The sequence below is a fragment of the Anarhichas minor genome, unplaced genomic scaffold (genome assembly GCF_050575085.1).
Source record: "Anarhichas minor isolate MPS153535 unplaced genomic scaffold, ASM5057508v1 ptg000024l, whole genome shotgun sequence".
NCBI classification, from domain to species: domain Eukaryota; kingdom Metazoa; phylum Chordata; class Actinopteri; order Perciformes; family Anarhichadidae; genus Anarhichas; species Anarhichas minor.
Window position 1 is genome coordinate 15,432,735 of NW_027466470.1, and position 18,485 is coordinate 15,451,219.

At 40.8% G+C, this 18,485-nt stretch overlaps 2 protein-coding genes across 2 annotated transcripts; both read right to left on the reverse strand.

Moving 5' to 3' along the window:
• Positions 1–231: 231 nt before the first annotated feature.
• Positions 232–4,763, reverse strand: selenot1a (selenoprotein T, 1a). The gene is made up of 6 exons (XM_076097845.1): positions 4,589–4,763; positions 3,659–3,769; positions 1,976–2,102; positions 1,154–1,241; positions 877–1,043; positions 232–746 (listed from the first exon to the last, which is right to left on the reverse strand). Exons 1-5 carry the CDS (start codon positions 4,723–4,725, stop codon positions 919–921), a joined length of 588 nt encoding a protein of 195 aa, XP_075953960.1. The 5' UTR covers positions 4,726–4,763; the 3' UTR covers positions 232–746; positions 877–918.
• A 752-nt stretch (positions 4,764–5,515) lies between these two features.
• On the reverse strand, positions 5,516–12,098 carry kif2c (kinesin family member 2C). Its single transcript, XM_076097844.1, has 21 exons — positions 12,022–12,098; positions 11,831–11,925; positions 11,320–11,421; positions 11,106–11,154; positions 10,280–10,426; positions 10,012–10,125; positions 9,600–9,697; positions 9,380–9,475; positions 9,239–9,293; positions 8,948–9,110; positions 8,656–8,746; positions 8,491–8,554; positions 8,137–8,228; positions 7,883–8,025; positions 7,555–7,768; positions 7,250–7,360; positions 7,042–7,109; positions 6,839–6,914; positions 6,669–6,749; positions 6,467–6,560; positions 5,516–6,149 (listed from the first exon to the last, which is right to left on the reverse strand). Exons 1-21 carry the CDS (start codon positions 12,080–12,082, stop codon positions 6,088–6,090), a joined length of 2,076 nt encoding a protein of 691 aa, XP_075953959.1. The 5' UTR covers positions 12,083–12,098; the 3' UTR covers positions 5,516–6,087.
• Positions 12,099–18,485: the final 6,387 nt, after the last annotated feature.

Below are 18,485 nucleotides of genomic sequence, written 5' to 3' on the forward strand. Positions count from 1 at the left end.
TCCGTTTTGTGTCTTCTAATTAAATCAGTGTAGCTCCTCTAGTCTTCCTAATAGCATTAGGTTGAGCAGATGGCTAAAAGATGTGCACTGACTCAAGTAGGCCATCTGCTTCACGAAGAAATAGTCATTCAGATTCCCTACTCAAAACCGTGACGGCAGTCACATCATCCACCATCTCTTGAAAGTAAAAGAGTTTCATTTGTAACACCAGATTGCACCACAGCCTCACGGTTAAATAGTTAAAATGTTTTATTTATCTTCTCAGCTTCCTTCAAGTTATGCAAATATAAAAACAATTATTCAGAAATCATATCAAGACACAATCACCAATGTTATTTCCACAACAGGGATGACAGATTGGAAGTGTTTCTTCTACATGGCTAAGCTACGTTTAGAACAATTAACATACAATTCTGCATGTGGCTCAGTGGTACAAGCTACACGTTTTATTAATTCACAAAGATCAATTAAAGTTAAAGACTATGAGTATCAATTTGAAATCTGTCTTGATGGGACCATTAATGACCTGGATGAAATCTGCAGTAGTTTGAATAGTACAAGAAAATGACAAAAGAATGGCCGGCACTGTTGCCATGGATCCCACTCTGGCGTCGGGGGCGGGGCATCTCCAAGGGGCGTGGTGAAGACTGATGGGGGGCATCCAGTCTGTGCTAGCAGTCTTCCTGCCTTCAGCGCAGACCTTCATAAACATCACTTCACAGCCCAGTGAGAAACCCACCTCAAACCTGGACAGGAAGAGAGGGAACGCAGATCAAAAAAAACATTCCCGATGGCCGATGTGTCTCACAAGGAGAACAAAAGATCAGTGTAGAAGATTATCAGAAGAACTGCTTATATGAGCACTACTGTACTTACATGGAGGGGCTTTTAGCTCCAGCCAGGACATGACGAGTAGGGTTAGGAGTGGAGGTGTGTTCCTGTGTTCATGTGAACGTTCATCTTCATCTCGTTGTCCAGGATTTGCACGAGCTGCTGCATGGAGGGCAGGTGACCCGACTCTATTTTTGACCACACCGGCACGTCTGTGGAAAACCAACACTTCACTGTAATGCACCGTAATGTTAAAGGATCCATCTGAAGCCAGGAGCATTGGGTTCAGTCAATAAGCCCGTGCTGTGAATCATAAACTCACCATTTAATGTGATCTCAAAAGCTCCTGTAGACATTAACTGGTTTTCAATCATATTGCTGAGGAAGAACACCATCATACAGGCATATATCTGAAAGAAGAAAAAAAGTTGAGTTAAAAAGCTCTGCAGTTAAATTTGTCTTACATTGGGCTCACTACAAAGACTGTGCAGGACAAAATGCCCACTTGAGCGTTGCGCTCTATTGACAAGTAAATATGAAGCTGCTTTAGGACTCTGGTACTTAAATTCAAGAGTAATTTACAAAATGTTTGATGTCAGGATTAGCTGCAACAAACAGTTTGTTAGTATTGCAAACTCAATAGTTGTTTTAGCAAGGCACATGTCAGCACAGAGTTTAGTGGAGCCCAACTGATGCCTATAGTCCTTCTGGGTCAAATTAATCACTATAAGGAGATCTTCTTCCGTATGTCTAATGCAGTTTACCATCTAATTGACATTTATATATTCATTACATCTTAATAAAGTGATGAAACGGCTCATTCAAAAATGCAAGAAGTGCGAGATTGTTATATCTGGTGTTAGTCAGGCTTCCTCTGAGCCTCTGGCCCGTCTGTGACCCCGGGGATAACAGAGCCAAGCAAAACAACACTCCACAACTCAGCCTGAAGACCCTGGATGGGTTAATCCCATGGGGGTTGAGTTGTACTTGGCAGTGTGAATGTACACAACTATATTAAAACAGTCAAACGAAACCACATTTTCTCCATTTCTTATATAGATTCCGTGTGACATCTGTGGCGTTAACCTGCCAAAAACAAATGCTCTCCGATCTGATCTTTAATGACTCTTATAGTGAACCGTACCTTATTTCCCTGGCCCCACTCCCAGAGGCCTGGGGCTTGCATACCAATGAGGGCGAATGGGTCCCTGCCGATAATAAGCAGCCCGATCACCAGCAGTTTGAACACAGACAGGAAGGAAGCAAAATGTCTGAGGAAATAAAACAAGAAACTCTCTTTTAATGCAATTTTTTGACAACGTAAAAGGATTCTAGATATATCACAATTATCCAGATAGATGTGAGCCTGTAGTTTGTCTTAAAGCAGGTTGGTCATGTTTAATAAACATGTACCGCTCAGTGATTAAAAAGGAGGAGTGTATACTTGAGGTTCAAAATATAAAAAGGTAAATCTAACATCGTCCAAAAAATATTCAAATGGACACATATTTTGACACTTAATCATTCTGAGACAAGTGTGCATATTAGTTGAACACTGTGCCAAGTGAGACGGGCATGGCCTCGATTTATACAAATTAAGCTCCATTGTGTAGAATAAACAAGGAAATGAGTCAACCGTGTAGCACCGGCTTCCTCCCATATAAATAATTATTATCCATTTCAACAGTGATTAAGATCCTTCAAGGGAAGTGTCGCACCTATCAACCAGCAACATAGACCCTGCCTGCTGTTTACTGCCGTTAAACTTAAAACATGTGCAACTGGTTTAACTACAACCCGTCAGTGGACGCACACCTATTCTTCCAGTGACTGAAGCAGTCTGGAAAATTTGAAACCCAGGGTGTGATACTGTGGCCTTTCTCTAAATGGAGCTCATCTCTGGTGTACTCATTAAGAGTTCAACTGATGAGGACCCGAGGGTCTCAGTGACACCGTGTCTTTAACTACAACACCTGGGACAAGTGCACAAACCGGTCTCGCATAGGGACTCGGCCACTGGTCTAAATACCAGGCCATTGATGCTTCACTACACAAATGAATGAATCTAAATTCTAGTCTGTATCCGAAACACAATTAGTTCCTGGACAATTGTAAAATGAGGAGAGGAATACATAGAAACAAATTCAACAGGAACATAAGTCCTGGGGCTGCCACTAATGATGATAATCATGACCAGTTCATTTTCTGACTTTCTCCTCATATAATCATTGGTCTATAGAAAACATTGGTGACAAAGCTTTTATGTAGTCCACAAAATAATGATGCTGTTAATATACACTCCATTTCCAGTTTATTAGGTACACCCAGCTAAAACTAAATGCAGTCTAATACAATAGTCCGGCAATAAATCAGTCCAAAACAGTTTAGGAGAGGTGCTGATTCCACTGTGTAGTTATTTCGGAGGATGCAGTTTACACTGTTGAGCTGCATGTTATATGTAGTGTCATATTGACACTTCCAAGTGTGAAAAACATTGTGCAGCACTTAAGACAGCACAGGCCTATATAGTTTATAGGCCTACAGTATGCTCACTACAATAAAAAGAATGACACTGTAAATTGGTCCAAAAAAATAGCATTGATTAGTGACCAATTATAATAACAATCCACACTAAATAACACTATGCACCTATGACCTATATTTATTCATTTTAAAGCGCCAGTAGCTCGGTCTACATCTGTAAAACTACCAAAGACCACTCCACAGTCAGATGAACCTTCCGTCACAGCTAGTCTCAGCTAATCCCCGGCTGCTTTAATGGAGCTGGACACAATCTAGTGGTAACGAGGCAGACGGTCTCTCTCACCTGTAGAGGGGCACAGGAAGATAGTTCTCCCCCTCGATACGGATGTCTGGGTACCGCTGGTACAAGGCCTGCGTGTACTCCTCAAACACCCGCTTGTACCCTCAGGAAATGCTGCGAGAGAAAAAACACACGTCAGAAAGACATACAGTGTGCAGTTGCAACATCAAACAAGGGCAAACGGAAGCCACAACAATACAATGATTCAAGGGTAGATTATGAATTTAGCCTCGAGGTCAGGCACACGTGAATTCCTCTGTTAGACTGTTAACGTTGGAGGAAAGTGTTAAATGTACCGTAAGTGTGAAATTCCAGTCAGCAGCAAGCATGTAAGCCCACTTTATACCTTTACTCCAATGCTAACGTTACATGTCAGTTTATGTTAGCTTTAGAAAAAAGCAACCGTTCAACGTAACCGTTGTTCATGTTTAACGTTACTTTAGTCACACTACGTTGCACAACATCTTAAAACCACGTGACATCGTTATTTGCATAACGGTAGACGTTAACGATGAACACTTTTTATTGTTAATGTTTGACGTGTTAGTTAGCTTTAAGCTAACGTAACTTTTCAGCACGGTCTAGGCAGTTTCCGACAGACTTTACATTCTACCGGAATTTGATATAATAACGTTACAAAATACACTAACGTTAACTCGCCTATTTGACAGCGGAAGCTGGGCCATGCTGTCGACGAAATGTTCATGAGAAGTGTCACAAAAAATACATATATTTGACATTTTATTTATCGTTTATTCTACCCGTAATTTCGCAGCTAACTGGCGGAACGCGAAGGCTCCTATAACATGCCACAGTGAACTATCGTTACCCTCCGGTTGGTTAGCTAGCTTTCGGCCTACGGTGTTGTTAGCCGGGGAGCTTAGCTTAGTTAGCTTGCGATGACTCGCCAGAATTTCGCTCTTATTTGCTTACCAAATTTGAAACTTGAGAAGAGGTCCCGTAGCAAATTGCATCTTCATCTTCTTCACGCCGCTGCTGCTGTCACCAGACGTGGCGCAGCACAGCGAGAAAGCCCCCAAGACGAGGAGCGAAAAACGTAACCACTTCATCGCCTTCCGTTCCTGGGTCTGTTCCCTCACTTGTCAGATGGAGGGGCAACTTAATCTGTTTAGTTACTGGTCGGTCCCTCCTCTTCCTCTTGCTATAATCTAACCGAGACCCACCTTTAGCGCCCCCTACTGCTCTGGCTGTTCAACTGCCCTAAAGTGTGTACTGGATATTATTGTAGCTCGCTTTGTATAAAAGTGTGGGTTGGAAGTGAAAAACCAAAGTCACTTAAATGAAACATAAACAGAGTTAGTTTACCATGAAGTTATTTTCTCTTCAACAAACTAGAGCTAGAGTTATTATAAATCCATATCAAATAGTAAGACTCATTCATAATCACCCCCAAAACCTTAATTGAATGTGCAGTACTGCCTACTAGTGGTCAAAGATATTTCGTCTTGAAAAGCGTTTAAAATATGTGCGTAACAATGCTTTCCTAAGTGTATCATTTCCCAAACCTATGAAATATCATTAAAATGCCAAATACTATTTTATTTTGATCTCAATCACACAAGTTATCCTTTGTGAGACGCAATCGCCCATTGTGCAACTGGACAACAACATCACAGCTTACTTCATATAACAAATGTAGTTGCAAATGTATCGTGTATCTGAAACTTGAACCCTAAAGTTTATATCAACTTGGATGAGTTTTTAAACTATTTAGTAAATCTGTTGGTTAACTGAACAGTCAGTTGACAGCCTACTACCACCTGTAGTGCAGGCATGGGAACATCTTGTATTTTCAGTTGTGGCTTATCATAAGTGCCAATCCATGGACTGATGAGCAATTTTAATTTAAACTATTCATTAGGCAGAGTTGATATATTATTAGATTATAATTAATAATGCACAATCACAATCTAAATCATTACATCATAATTTATTTCTTGATTGTATTTTGTATCGTCAATCTGAAGACGCAAAGTAATTCGTAACTAAAATGAACACAAATGTAGTTTAGTAAAAAGTATAATATAGTGAGGTAGAAGTATAAACTAGCTGCAAAAAGGAAATAAATAATAAATAAAGTATCTCAAAATTGTGCTGAAGTACAGTACTTGAGTAAATGTACATAATTATATTTCACCAATAGTTATCAAAATAAAAATAAATAAATCTAACTGAATATCTGCTGCCACATTAGCATCAAGCTCTGGTCATTGTTTAGATAACCCGGTATCTGCAGCACGCGACAAAACACACGAGTGTTCACAACACTTCAAACATGATGTAGTGTTAGGAATACATTTTTTATTGAGAAAAGACACTTAAAAAAAAAAAAAAAGAAAAAAAAAAAAAAAAAGCTGCTTTTAAAACAAAGACTTTGCGTCAGGTAGACACAAGTCACATGTCGGTAGATCTCAGTAATGTTGCCGGGACATCTTCTCCTGGTCTACCGCATCCTGCAAAGCCTTTACCATGTCTGTGGACGACAAGATAAGACGGAACAAATAAAAGGTAAAGCACATTTATCAGCCCAGATTTCGGTCTTTCACGTTATGCAGTTTTGGTTACTTCTGTGGTTCCCCCTGGTCAGCATGCAGTATGAACGTATGAACTATTTGAAGATGTCCCACACTACTACATATCCTCATGCTGGTCCAATAACAAGGTGTTCGGTTATAGTCAGCATATTTTTGGTGAAATTTCAGGGTTTTCAACTAACAGCAATACAAGAAGATTAAATTTGATTCATGGACAAAAAAAACAAAACAAGATCAAGTTGTGGTTTGTACAAACCCTGTAAGGTAGTGGAATAATCCAGCAGGTCAGGAAGTCCAGCCTCGGTGTCGTAAGAAGTTTGCCCCATTGTTTTGACGATTTCACCGGCTTTCTGAGAAACAAGAGGGACACAAGTGTAAGGATTTACAGAGCCAATAAAAACAGGCATTATCGCGCGTCTTGTACGTTGTAATGAAGAGCCGAGTTATTCAAACTTTACCAGTAAGTGGGCATAAATCTTCTCCTCCTGCTCTGCGACGTGGGACATGGCATCATATACACTGGCATCCTCAACAGATTCCTACAACACATTTACAAGCAACATTTTAGCAGATTATGCATACGATAAAATCCACATTATGATTTTGGACTGATCTCGTGCAAGCGAACCTCCTCTGTGGAGCTATCCAGAGGCTCCTGTGCCTTCGCTCCACTAGCCTTGGTGTTTCCCTTCAGCTCCTTCACCCTGGACAGGAAAAAAAGTTTCAAGTTGTATCTTAGTAGGCTTGATATTCTTTTCATAGTTAAAAAAAAAAAAGTTAGTAGTAGTAAAAACTACTTGGAATGATACTATACATAAGCCAAATATGTACCTGTCAGCATATCTTAGTGTGTTCATTGTGTATTCACACGACGCCATGCCTGGAGACACCATAGCAATCTATGGAATAAGAGCAGGTATAATATGTACATAAACACACACACACGTATAAATTCACACCATGCTTGTTTGATATGCATCTGCATCGTCCACAATACACCATATGCTGAGAGTAAGCCAAGTTTGGAGTTTTTACGCACCATGCAGGTCCTGGACTTCTCTCCAATGAAGGAGTCCCTGAGGACTTTGGTCAGAGTGCAGAGTCTGAAAGGAATGTGATCGCTGTTCATACTCAGTGAACGGATACACTCCTACAGGACACAAGAGTGGACACATGGGCATGTTAGGTGAGAATGTCAAGCATTTCCACCATTTTATTTTTCTTTACTCGATTTGCGAGTGCCAGGTTACTTTACATGCGAGAAAATGGGCTCTTCTCACGTTTTAGTCACAGTCACCTATTTATCTGGTGCGTGTGCACGCCTCCACAACTTCCTTAGTCTACCTTGAGAGCCAGCAGGCTGCGGTTGATCTCGGCAGTCTCCACTAAAGTGTTGCGGTCATTGCTGCGGACGTCAGTGCCGCGCTCGTTGCCGGCCAAATCGACCAGGGAAAATTTGCCGTGCAGCGTGGCGGCGCGGCCGTTGCGCCGCAGGACAATCTGTAGGATGGCATGAGAGCGAGAGGAGTTGGCGTTGGCAGAGGTCTGGCCTGATGTTCTGGAGAGACGGTAGGACAGAAGGAAAGGGAAAGCAGCCATGTTAATGGGATATCATTTTTCTTTTGAGCTGAAGAATGGCACAAATGTGCGTTAACTATTATTACATGAGTACCTGCATGCACTGCCCAGCTGGATCAACTTGATGACCTCCTCTGCTTTGGACACATAGATCTCCTCCAGGCCCACAACCTGAACCTGCTGTCGCTCATCCTCCAGAACACGGAGCTTGGCCTTGTTATTCAGCAGGTCATACACCTAAATTTAAAAAAAAAGAAAGTATATCTCACTTTCAGGATAACTTGAATATGCAGATTTGTATTTCAGATATCACAAACGTGTTAATCAGTGTAGGTTTTTTTTTCTTACTTTTCCATTGTAAATCTCAAAGAAGCTGACATGAGCAGAGAGATCCAGGTGTGCATACTTCCTGTGGTTCAGATAGGTGAAAACATCCTGGGCTAGAAGAGAAACACTCAAATTATTCAAAGTGAAGTTCCAATGTAAGTGGCCAGTTGGGACAATCCTGAATGTACCGTAGTTTAAAGAAAGAAGCAATGGAGACGCAATAGAGATGCAATAGGGCTCAGTCATATCCGGAGTTAATTGGAATAAATACAAATTATACAGACAAAAACAAATGTCCTGGTTATTATCATATTATGAAAAAAGGTGTAAGGTGATGTGCATGTAGAGCCACTGGGTGGATGGTTGCGGTCCTACCTGCCAAGGCGTAGATTCCTTTAGCGGTGTTCTGCTGCTTCCCTGTGAAATCACCTCCCATCGTCTAGGGGGAAAACGTGCCAAAGAAACATCAAGTAAAATTCTACAAAATGGAAAATACTGCTTCAAGAAAAAGTCCACATCATACAGAAAGCAGAGGCTTACATGAGTCTTCCCACTCCCAGTCTGGCCATAGGCGAAACATGTTGAAATGCCGCCTTCAAAAGTGGACTGCACCAAAGGTTTGGCTGTGAACCTAAAGGATGAAACAGCATGAATGTACTCTTTGTAAGACGATAATGTCATGTTTGAAAATTACAACATTTTTACTTTACTGAAGTGATGCTATAGCTGTAAACACTACTATCTACACATCAAGTTATTTGCAGCTTCTGGTTGAAAAACTGCCCAGTGACAGAATGTAAACAACAATAAAACGGTGACATGAGGTCATTACTTGTAGACCAGGTCGTTGGTGGCGGTCTCATTAAAGGAGAAGTCAAAGTGGAAGACTTGGTTGTCCAAGTACTTGGTGAGGTCCACCTTCTGCTTTGGCTCATGGACCAGCAGAGCACCGTTTCCAGGTACAGACACCACATCTATCTCCTTTTTAGTCATCTCTGGAACACACAAGAATGTCAAAGTCAGCACTTAAAAAAATAAAATAAATAAATAAATAAATAAAGTGCACGGTGTCATTAATTACTCTTTATATTCATAACGATGTTAGAAATCCCTCTTAATATACCTTGTTTGTTAAAAGGCCGCTTGCGAACGCACACAGAAATCTTGTGAGGCTCAATCTGTAAAAACACAACATGAGCTGTAAGTAAGGACATAATCAAGCATACAGCTTCATAAGGCACCATGTCATCGAGTCCAAGCTTACGTGGTCGGTTGTTGCCATGGGGGTTATCTCCAAGGTCTCTCTGAAGTCTTGGATCATTTCGTAGAACTTCTGGTTTGGGCGAGAAGCCTCTCCGAACTAAAAAAGGAGAACAAAGGGTTAATTGTGAATGAACTTCTGGTGTCAAACAAAAGTTCATACCAAGTAAGACTTTTCCCCAATTAGAAAAAAATGTATTAATAGCAGAATAAAAAAAGCTCACCTTTCCCCTCTTGACCTGCGTGTCGGAGGGCTTTACAACACAAGACAATCTTTTGCTGCCTTTGTGTAGCTCTTGGGCAGCCACAGATTTTCTTCTGCCTGAAGTGCATAGAGATCATAACAACCTAATGACCTCACATCTCATTGTCATCATGCAACAAACCTAAAATCACAGAATGAGTCTGTGCCTCAGACCACCTGCTGTCATAGAACATGGAGTAGACACAGTCCGTCTGCCTCATCACCACATATTTTTTGTCTCAAACAAAACAAATCGGAATCCTTCACAGGAGATATGGGAGGATGCACTTGTGACATTAATGTGTAGAGATTTCTCTCTCCATGTATGGGATACGTCTATAGATGCAAGTGATCGGGTGGATACCCGATATGATGTGAAATGTGCTGCTGACCTTTGGCTGCAGACGGAGGAGGCATTCGCTCTGGTTCTTCGCTCTCCTTTATCGCCTTACAGGGAAAAGGCAGCGTCGGTTTGGCCTCCTTCTTACGCTGCTGATTCGGAAGCGCTAGATAAGGCAAAAGAGTGCACTTGGGTTTAACAACATGACGTATTTTGAAAATGAATGAGCAAAGAAAGCACTATTAGCATCAGTTGAGCATGTGCATTTGTTTGGACAATGTTCATGTTTGTGAATTTCCCTTCAGAAGATCACTACCAACCGGAGTTGGTGAGGACAGATGAAGAGGGGAGATCAGAGGCGACCGTCTCCACGTTCGCCTGAGAAGACTCAGGGGTCGGGACCGGTGCCAGAACAGGAGCCGGGACCTGGAAGAGACAGGTCTGCCTGTTCTGAGTCCGACTGGCAACTGAAAGCAAGACAAACTCAAGTCAAACGGCTGCAGCGCGAGTGTGGCAACGAGTTGTCTGGGGTTAAATGTAGACCCAAACCGTGGTACAACGGAGGGATTAACTGTACATCGGTCGAGTCTGCTTAATCAAAAAGGTGACCACAGAACAAATTTGCCAGTTTTAAGAGAAACAAGATCGTAGACAAACCCAGAGTGAGAGAAGTGAGCCGTGAGAGATTAACACAGGTGCAGAAAAGCATGAACTAAATGATTCCATATGAAAATATTGCTGACTGAAGATGAATAGTGTCATTTTCAAATCAACAAATTGAGAGTGCTGCATGCCCAGAATCACCAAATACCCAAAGTTGTTTGTTTGCATCATTCTGCCTCTAATCATCAAATAAAGTTGATTATTCTTTATGGATTATAATTGGCTAGGCCAGAGCAGAGTTCAGCTCTGCAAGGATTGTGGATTTGTTTGTGCAATTACACCCTAAATGTCATTTGGAAAGGAGTGATTAGAAAATAGGACCCATTTTCTTAAGTGAAAGGAGCGTTTATGCCATGCCGACCTTCATCCTGAGCTTGAGGGACTGCGTGAACAAAAGCTTTTGGAAGGAAACAAGCTGTTAGAAGCCAAACTATAGATCATGGCAAGCTAAAAAAAATAAAATAGTACAATATGTTTACATACAGGAGGAAGGGGCAGGAATCCTGGATGAGCGCAGTCGACCCTCATACTTCTACAGGAGAGAGAGAGCGATGAGAGAATTGCATCAGTTATTTATTTACAATAACGACTCCTTTTCATCCACGACTAGTGTTGAATCCATGGTTCCCAATTTAAAGAAATGAGAAAATTCAACTGGACGAACTTTAACTTTGGGAAAGTATAAGGCCACGCTTACCTTGTCTGGAGCAGGAGGAGCTGGGTCTGTGACGTGGTGAACGGCAGCCTTTACATGGTCAAGAAGCTCCGGATTCAGTGTGCACAGGTCACTGACTTCGACCTAAAAATCACAAACACATCTTAACTGAGATTAAATGTCAACGTGCTTTAAAAAAACAATAACAGAAACAGCTGCTTCACATGACTCGTCTCCTGAATAAAAACATCTGCATCCTCACTGCTCAGCATTATAAACTACTGTATGAGGATTGACTTCGGTGTAGCTGCTGCTTCACATACTGGAGGTCAGGTTTGCTGACTGTTGTTGTGTAAAACGTCCTAAAAGTGTTAACAACTGTTAAGATACAACGTATCCCGGCTGTTGAAAGTCATGTAAAAGCCATGAATAATGTTTTTATGTTGTGTTAATTAATATACGCCCCCAAAGTGATCGACTTCCAGTGTCCCTTCACGTCATCACTAATGGAACAACTGTCTTTTACTGTGTTCATGGACTTAACGTTACTGACCTCCTTTCCTCTGCAGATGTTTCTTTCGTACCACTCGACCATAACCACGGACTTGACAGCATTCACCGACTTGACCGTGGCTAGGTGGACTCGACCTGGTTTCACGCATCACATAAACAAGTCATCGTCAAGCTCTGTTAAAACGACACGCAGCGGGATAATGCGGAGTAAAGTCGTGAAAGAAAACTCACCGTCGCTGCGGCTGATTTTGACAGACAGCTCAACGAGTAGCCTGGACAGACTGCTCTCCATTGTCGATGCTTAACTGGGCTGCAACGCAGAAATCAAAAGTCAGGTAACGAGCTACGTTACCTCGCGCTATCTAGCGAGTCTGTTTTGGTCGCTATAAAACTATATCCTATTTTCGTCGATCAACGTACTAATAAATAATCGAACCGTTATAACTTATTCTTTTTTTATTTGTTCGTTTATTTTATTTTCATGAAGAAAACCACACTTACCTACGATCGCTACTCACAGCCGCCAAAGTTTGAAAATGGTATCACTTCCGGGTACTGAATGATCTGATTGGTCATTGTACTTGTCGTCATCTTTATCTTGGACGGCCTTCTTCTTCGCGGGCTTTTTCAAAATTTTATGTCCATGTTGATGTTATACTGCCACTACCTGGCTGACTTCTGCAACTCAAATATATTGGACATTGAAGATACATTTAACCGTAGAGTTTGTGATTGTAACCTTTGTTACAATTTGCAAACAAAGCATTCACATTGATATAACTAGTCCATCAGGTCCATCTGAAATTATTTTGAGAAAGATATTATACATTTTGGGATATTATACTTTTGCACCACAAGGGTACACTTCAGAAAGAAACATATTTTTTTCTTTACTACACTACATTGACGTCTTTGTCACAACTTTGCAGACAGAGGTTATGTACATGCAAAAACACATGATCAGCTCAGAATAATTTATAGGCTACAAGCCACCATATGGAGTGACTTGATTTCTAACAACATTAAACTGTGTCTTACAGCTGTGGTATTTGATTGCCACTACACTCTTCTCATTGAGATCCAGGAGTAACAGTAACGGGATACCAAGGACAGAATATATGTATTCTTTACATGCAAGTAGAGCTTAAGCTAATTTAAATATGCTTGGTAGAAAAACATTTTCAGAAAATAATGGCTGTTGGCTGAATACCTCTGTCCTAAATTGTGATTTATAAAATATGTCAGTTTTCAGATCAGGCCAATATATGCAACAAAAACACCACAATTAGCAATGTTAGAACAACATTACAAACCATTCATATGGATGAGTAGTGACAATTTCCCCAGTGTAGCACATTTACCTAATAATGTCCCTGTTCATGACGGTGTTGTGGTCACTGAAGGCTGAACGTGTCCCCTTCCCTCCTGTAAACAACATCGAGCCTCAGCCAAACTTGTGAAGACCAGTGTCCTGAAACGTTGTCAAGTCAAATATTGATAGTATTGAGTTTGTCTTGCATCACTAGGACTTTTTCTCATTCATTACATCATTAACGAACATCATTTCTCATATTGTGTGCTCTTGCTGCTGCTCTGTTTAAGGGGCTGTTTCAAAAATATTTAGCAGTTGGCATTTGCAGAAGAAGGAAGCACACACAATGTATTAGCTTAGATACATTTTCACAACACTTAAAAAACGTACTGCTGACTAATATCTGGGGTTGGGTGATGTACGTCAATAGGCAATAGAAATGTGTGAAATGTCAGAGATTTTGCTGTGTGGTGCAAACCATAGGGACTCTATCCATCCCTTTTTTTAATATCCGTGATTGTGGGTCACCGACGGCAATGTTGCAAATCAGTGGCAATGTTACATTCAGTACTGCTGTGAATCCATGACTTGATGATACTGACACATGCATCAAGTGATCAGGCCACAGTTACGCCCAAATTCTGCGAACCGCTGATGGATTGCATTTCATCCATGTGACGACAGGAATCCTGTGTTTGTCCACATGCAGTCCCCCTCTTCCAACACCCACTGCAAACCAGGCACAACAATTCAGTCCCCCATGACATCAGCAATCAGGGACAGCTGACCCATAATGCAGTTCAGACTTGCCTTCAGCGTGGGACACTTCCCATTTTTCCTCTTTTCTTTTTGCCCCCCCCAGCCTCCCCACTCCACTGTGCTCACACCCTCTCAGCCTCCAAACCTCCTAACTATACACAAGCTGAACTTATGTATACACATTCCCCGCAAGCGAACGCTGACACATGACAAATCTAAGGTCTAATAAACAGCTTGTGCTGAACAGTCCCTCCCCCCGCCACACACACACCACCAAAGGATGAAAAATAAACAAATCCCTGTCGGTTTGGCCCAGCCAGGCCATTTGGTAGGTCTGTCTGTCGATGACTGGGTGGCCCAGGGCTGCTCGGTGTGAGGCCTGGGATGGAGCCACAACTGTTTCCTGTGAGCAGCCCAACCCCCAGAGCCTCTCCCCAACTGGCTTGGTGGGTGGTATTCCCCTCCTCCTTCTTTTCCTCACATCCCCCAAACTCCTACACCCTCCTCCCCTCTCTCCTTTTAAACCCTCCTCTCCCCTTCAATACTCTCTACTCCAAGAGCTCCTCCCCCGTTTCTTCCTCCCCTCCAGTCAGTCGGTCGGTCCATCCATTCTCACAGCTTCAGCTCTCGGCTCAACACTTCCTCAGTGGAGAGGATGGAGTTGGCTAAACAACCTTTTTTTTTTTTTTCGTATATATGCCGCATTTGAAAACAAGTTTATTGTCTGTGTGTTTACTTTATCCTGTCTGCGTGAGTTTTGTACGCATGTGTCAGCTCTATGGTGACATCAGTTGTAAACAATACCATACGGGCATTTGAGCTCATTATACGTTCATTGTTTACCTCAAGTATTGTTATGAAGGAGTGATTTTTGCCTGATCACAACCAGAGACAACATTTAATCATTCAAAAAAATGTTTGTTTATTATTATTGTACTATATTTTATGTGTATGTATAAATGTTATGATACTTTAAACTTCTATGGTATTTTAATTTTGTGTAATTTCTCCTTATATCTTTATTGGTTTTAAGTTAGTCATTTGAGTGTTTCCCTGCGTATGTCTCTCTCTGGTGGTCTTTATCTTATCACACGATATGAAGTGACAGACATTATGGTGAGGATGAATGTTTCTGTTGTTCTTCTCAGCTGTATAAGACAATGCACATATTTGGGCTACAGCTAGCATTCAACAACAGCTGTAGCTTTTGGCTTTGTCAGGTTTTTATCCGTGCATTCGTTGGGTATTTTGGAATCTTACTCAGCCACACGGAATTATCCATTTTCATTTGATCCATGCACTGGAGGAACATATATTGCTGAACCTTTCCCTCAGACAAACTCTGTCACACACTCATGCTAATAAGGATTCAATAGTTCACTGGGAAGAAGTTCTTCTTAAACTGCAGTCTCCCTGGTCACTATGCCACCATGCCATGTGGATGTTGCAGTCATGGAAAAGCAGCAGCACAATTTTGAGGTGCTTGTTTCTCAGACTGGAGGGTCGGTATAGTTGTGGTGGTTGATTTTGAGGAAGGAGGGGTCTTGTATCTGTTGGCCCTGAGTCTGTTTAACTGCTCCCCTTTTTTTCCATCTGTCCACAAGCATATTTTCTCAGTGTATAGAAAAATTGGCAGAGTCCAAGGCTCTGCTCCCCTATACAGATTAAATAAACACATATGCATACACAAGCACACTTACGAACCACCCAGGAAGGTTGACAGACTCGGAGAGGAGCAGTGAGAGGAACAAAGACAATAAAATAAAAGATTAAAGAAAAGTATTGGACTACTGGTTCTTCTATTCTCCTGTCACTATTATGTAATCATTTGGCAAACATAGCATTTAATAGCCATAGGCCTCTTTACGTCTTTAGAATGGCTTTAATATTTGGGGCCTCAAAAAGGCTCAGTTCTGGTCCAGCATTAGTCATCTTGGCTCATGCACTATAGATTTTAATTTTTGACAGCAAATGCTCACAGTGATGCTGGAATACAGAGCAGTAGTATGGTAAGGGAAGATTAAAGCAAGAACACGTACGTTGTTAAGCTTGGAAATCTTGGTAACCATCTACTGATTTAATCACTCAGTTTCTATAAAGATCATTTTCTACCAAATAGTTTTACAGGGGAACCCATCTGACAATCTCTGTGATATGTATTGCATTATGCAACATGGCCAGCAGAGAGCACTATAGCTACAAACAGAAAAAAGCAACATACAGGCAGCAACAGCAGAATCTGGGCTTGGAAATAAAAGCACCAACTGGGCCAATATTTTAAAAAAATTACTTTTTTTACGTGTACTTTTCTTTAGTGTCAGACAATGATGGTTTGGTGTGATTAATTGTTTCATAAGTTAACTTAGTTTGTGTCCAACATAGCTACAGCAGGCATTTAAAACATCTCCAGCCAAAGATCCAAACTGAGTAAATACTGAGTGAGTCTGGAACATTCACTCATTAAAGCATATTAGTATTCTTGGCATGTGGGGATCCTCTGAAACATGCCAGTGACCCATTTTGGTTCCCGGCCCATCGTTTAAGAAAAGCTGCCATAGACTAAGCTTACTCTTTAAACACATCATTTCAAGCAGTGAAATAGTTCAGTAAGCCGTGCCACACAGACCAGGCCCCAGTTTGCCCAGCTGGCAAATTGTATTTGTTTCTTCAACAGTAATTCTGTTTATTTATTTGGTCTCTGCAGTAACGAGTGGTGTTGGTATAGTGCACAAAGCTGCAGTTACACTCCACAAATATCTGTCCGCAGGTTGGTTACTTCTACACTATCACAACATTACTAATAGTGATCAATTGAAACTGTGTCATACCAAAATATACTTGATGTATGAGACTTATTTAATCATTTTAGTGAATGCAGAGAGCCCACTCAGTGATTAAATGTTTCTTTAAACAAAATTAAGGTTTGATGCATATTATATATATATATATGTATATATTATTTTTATTATATATATTATTATATATATATATATATATATCTTAGATATATGTAATTTAAAACAAATCAAAGCCTGTGAAATTAAGGCCCATTTCAAAACCTGCCATGTGACTAATCCTCCTCTTTGGCCTGCAGGTTCATTTACAATACAAGCACCGAATGCAGTCTTGATTGGTCAGCTCACCACTTCCAATTTAAATAAAAATATCATCTTTTTTTTAACATGTTCTTTCATTACAGACCATCATTTGTTTTGCTTCATCTCTGCCCCCTGTCGGTCAGAGCATGCTGCAGATGTTGGAGGACACTATCATTCAACATTGTGTATATCCAATGCAAGAGCTTCAGTCACCGTAAATCATATACATAACCAATAAAAAGCAATATGTACACAAGTACCAAGATCTTTTATAACCAATTACAAAGTTGGCACCAATGATATTTGATATTTAAAGTGATATAATGGGAAGTATTCAGTGAATAATTAGACATGTAGGACACTTTTAGGACATTTTTGGGACATTAAGTTACCGTGGGCTACAGTATTGAATGCCATTAGTAAAGCAGTAACTGCTTTACACCCACAGCCACACACACACACACACACACACACACACGTGTGCAGTAACAGAGTGCAGCTCTTGGTTTCTCTGTTCCTCCGTTTGGTTGGGAACTAGTCCACAGGGCCCATCTGTCACTCACAATTTCCCTGTTGGTCTTCATCAGTTTTCCATTTTCAAACCATACAGTGCATAAACGGCTACTTCACTGCAAAGTGAGACCATTAAGGTTTCCAGCTTTAAACTTCATTTAAACCTTTCCATTGAAACAGAAGTGACAGAGTAAAATACACCTGAAACAAAATTGTAGCCATGACTGTGAAATTAGCCCATAAATTATCTTGAATTCAATCAGTTTCTTTAAAAGAACCATAAAGATTGAGATATTGCAGGCCTGCATGCGACCTCTTTAAGGGAACACCAATCGAAACCACAAACCATGAATAGCACAGAAATGTGTCAATGTGCTTTTTTAATCAATCCTTAAAACTCACCAGTGTTTCTTTTTTCTTTTTTTATGGGGCTCACCAGAGAAGTCATATGTTTGCTTGCACAGTGCAGGCTGCAACATGTGGACTCCAAATTTCTAAAAGAAAACTACACATATACCCAGAGTTTAACAGCCTTCTCTGACCACAACGGTTACATTTCCATCTTATCAAGACGCTGTTGTCTATCATTGAGTCCCAAAAGCCTTATATTCCTATTTTAAGAGAAAAGCAGTGTGAGATGAATGCCAAAATGAGCCTAAGCACCAGGATAATATTAGTATTAACATAAGCTCTGGGTCACCTCTCCAAAAAGATTGTGAAACCCTGACTTATTTAGCTTGGAAACAATGTGCCTGCATTGATGATTTGTAAAAAAAAAAAACATTTCAGCTTTTATGGGAAAGCTGCTCTGGCTCATAAGTAATGTGCTGTCTGTTAAGAAAAGCAGCGACAGGCTTCAGTTTGAGACAAATAGGAGATTAGTAGTTAGCGTGACCAAGAAAGCTGAACTGATATAGAAAAAAAGAAATAGAGAGTCAAGTGTGGTTAAAAGAACACCACAGCAAACTTTGGTTCATCATCAAAGCTGCCACCATCATTAAAAAACAAAAGAT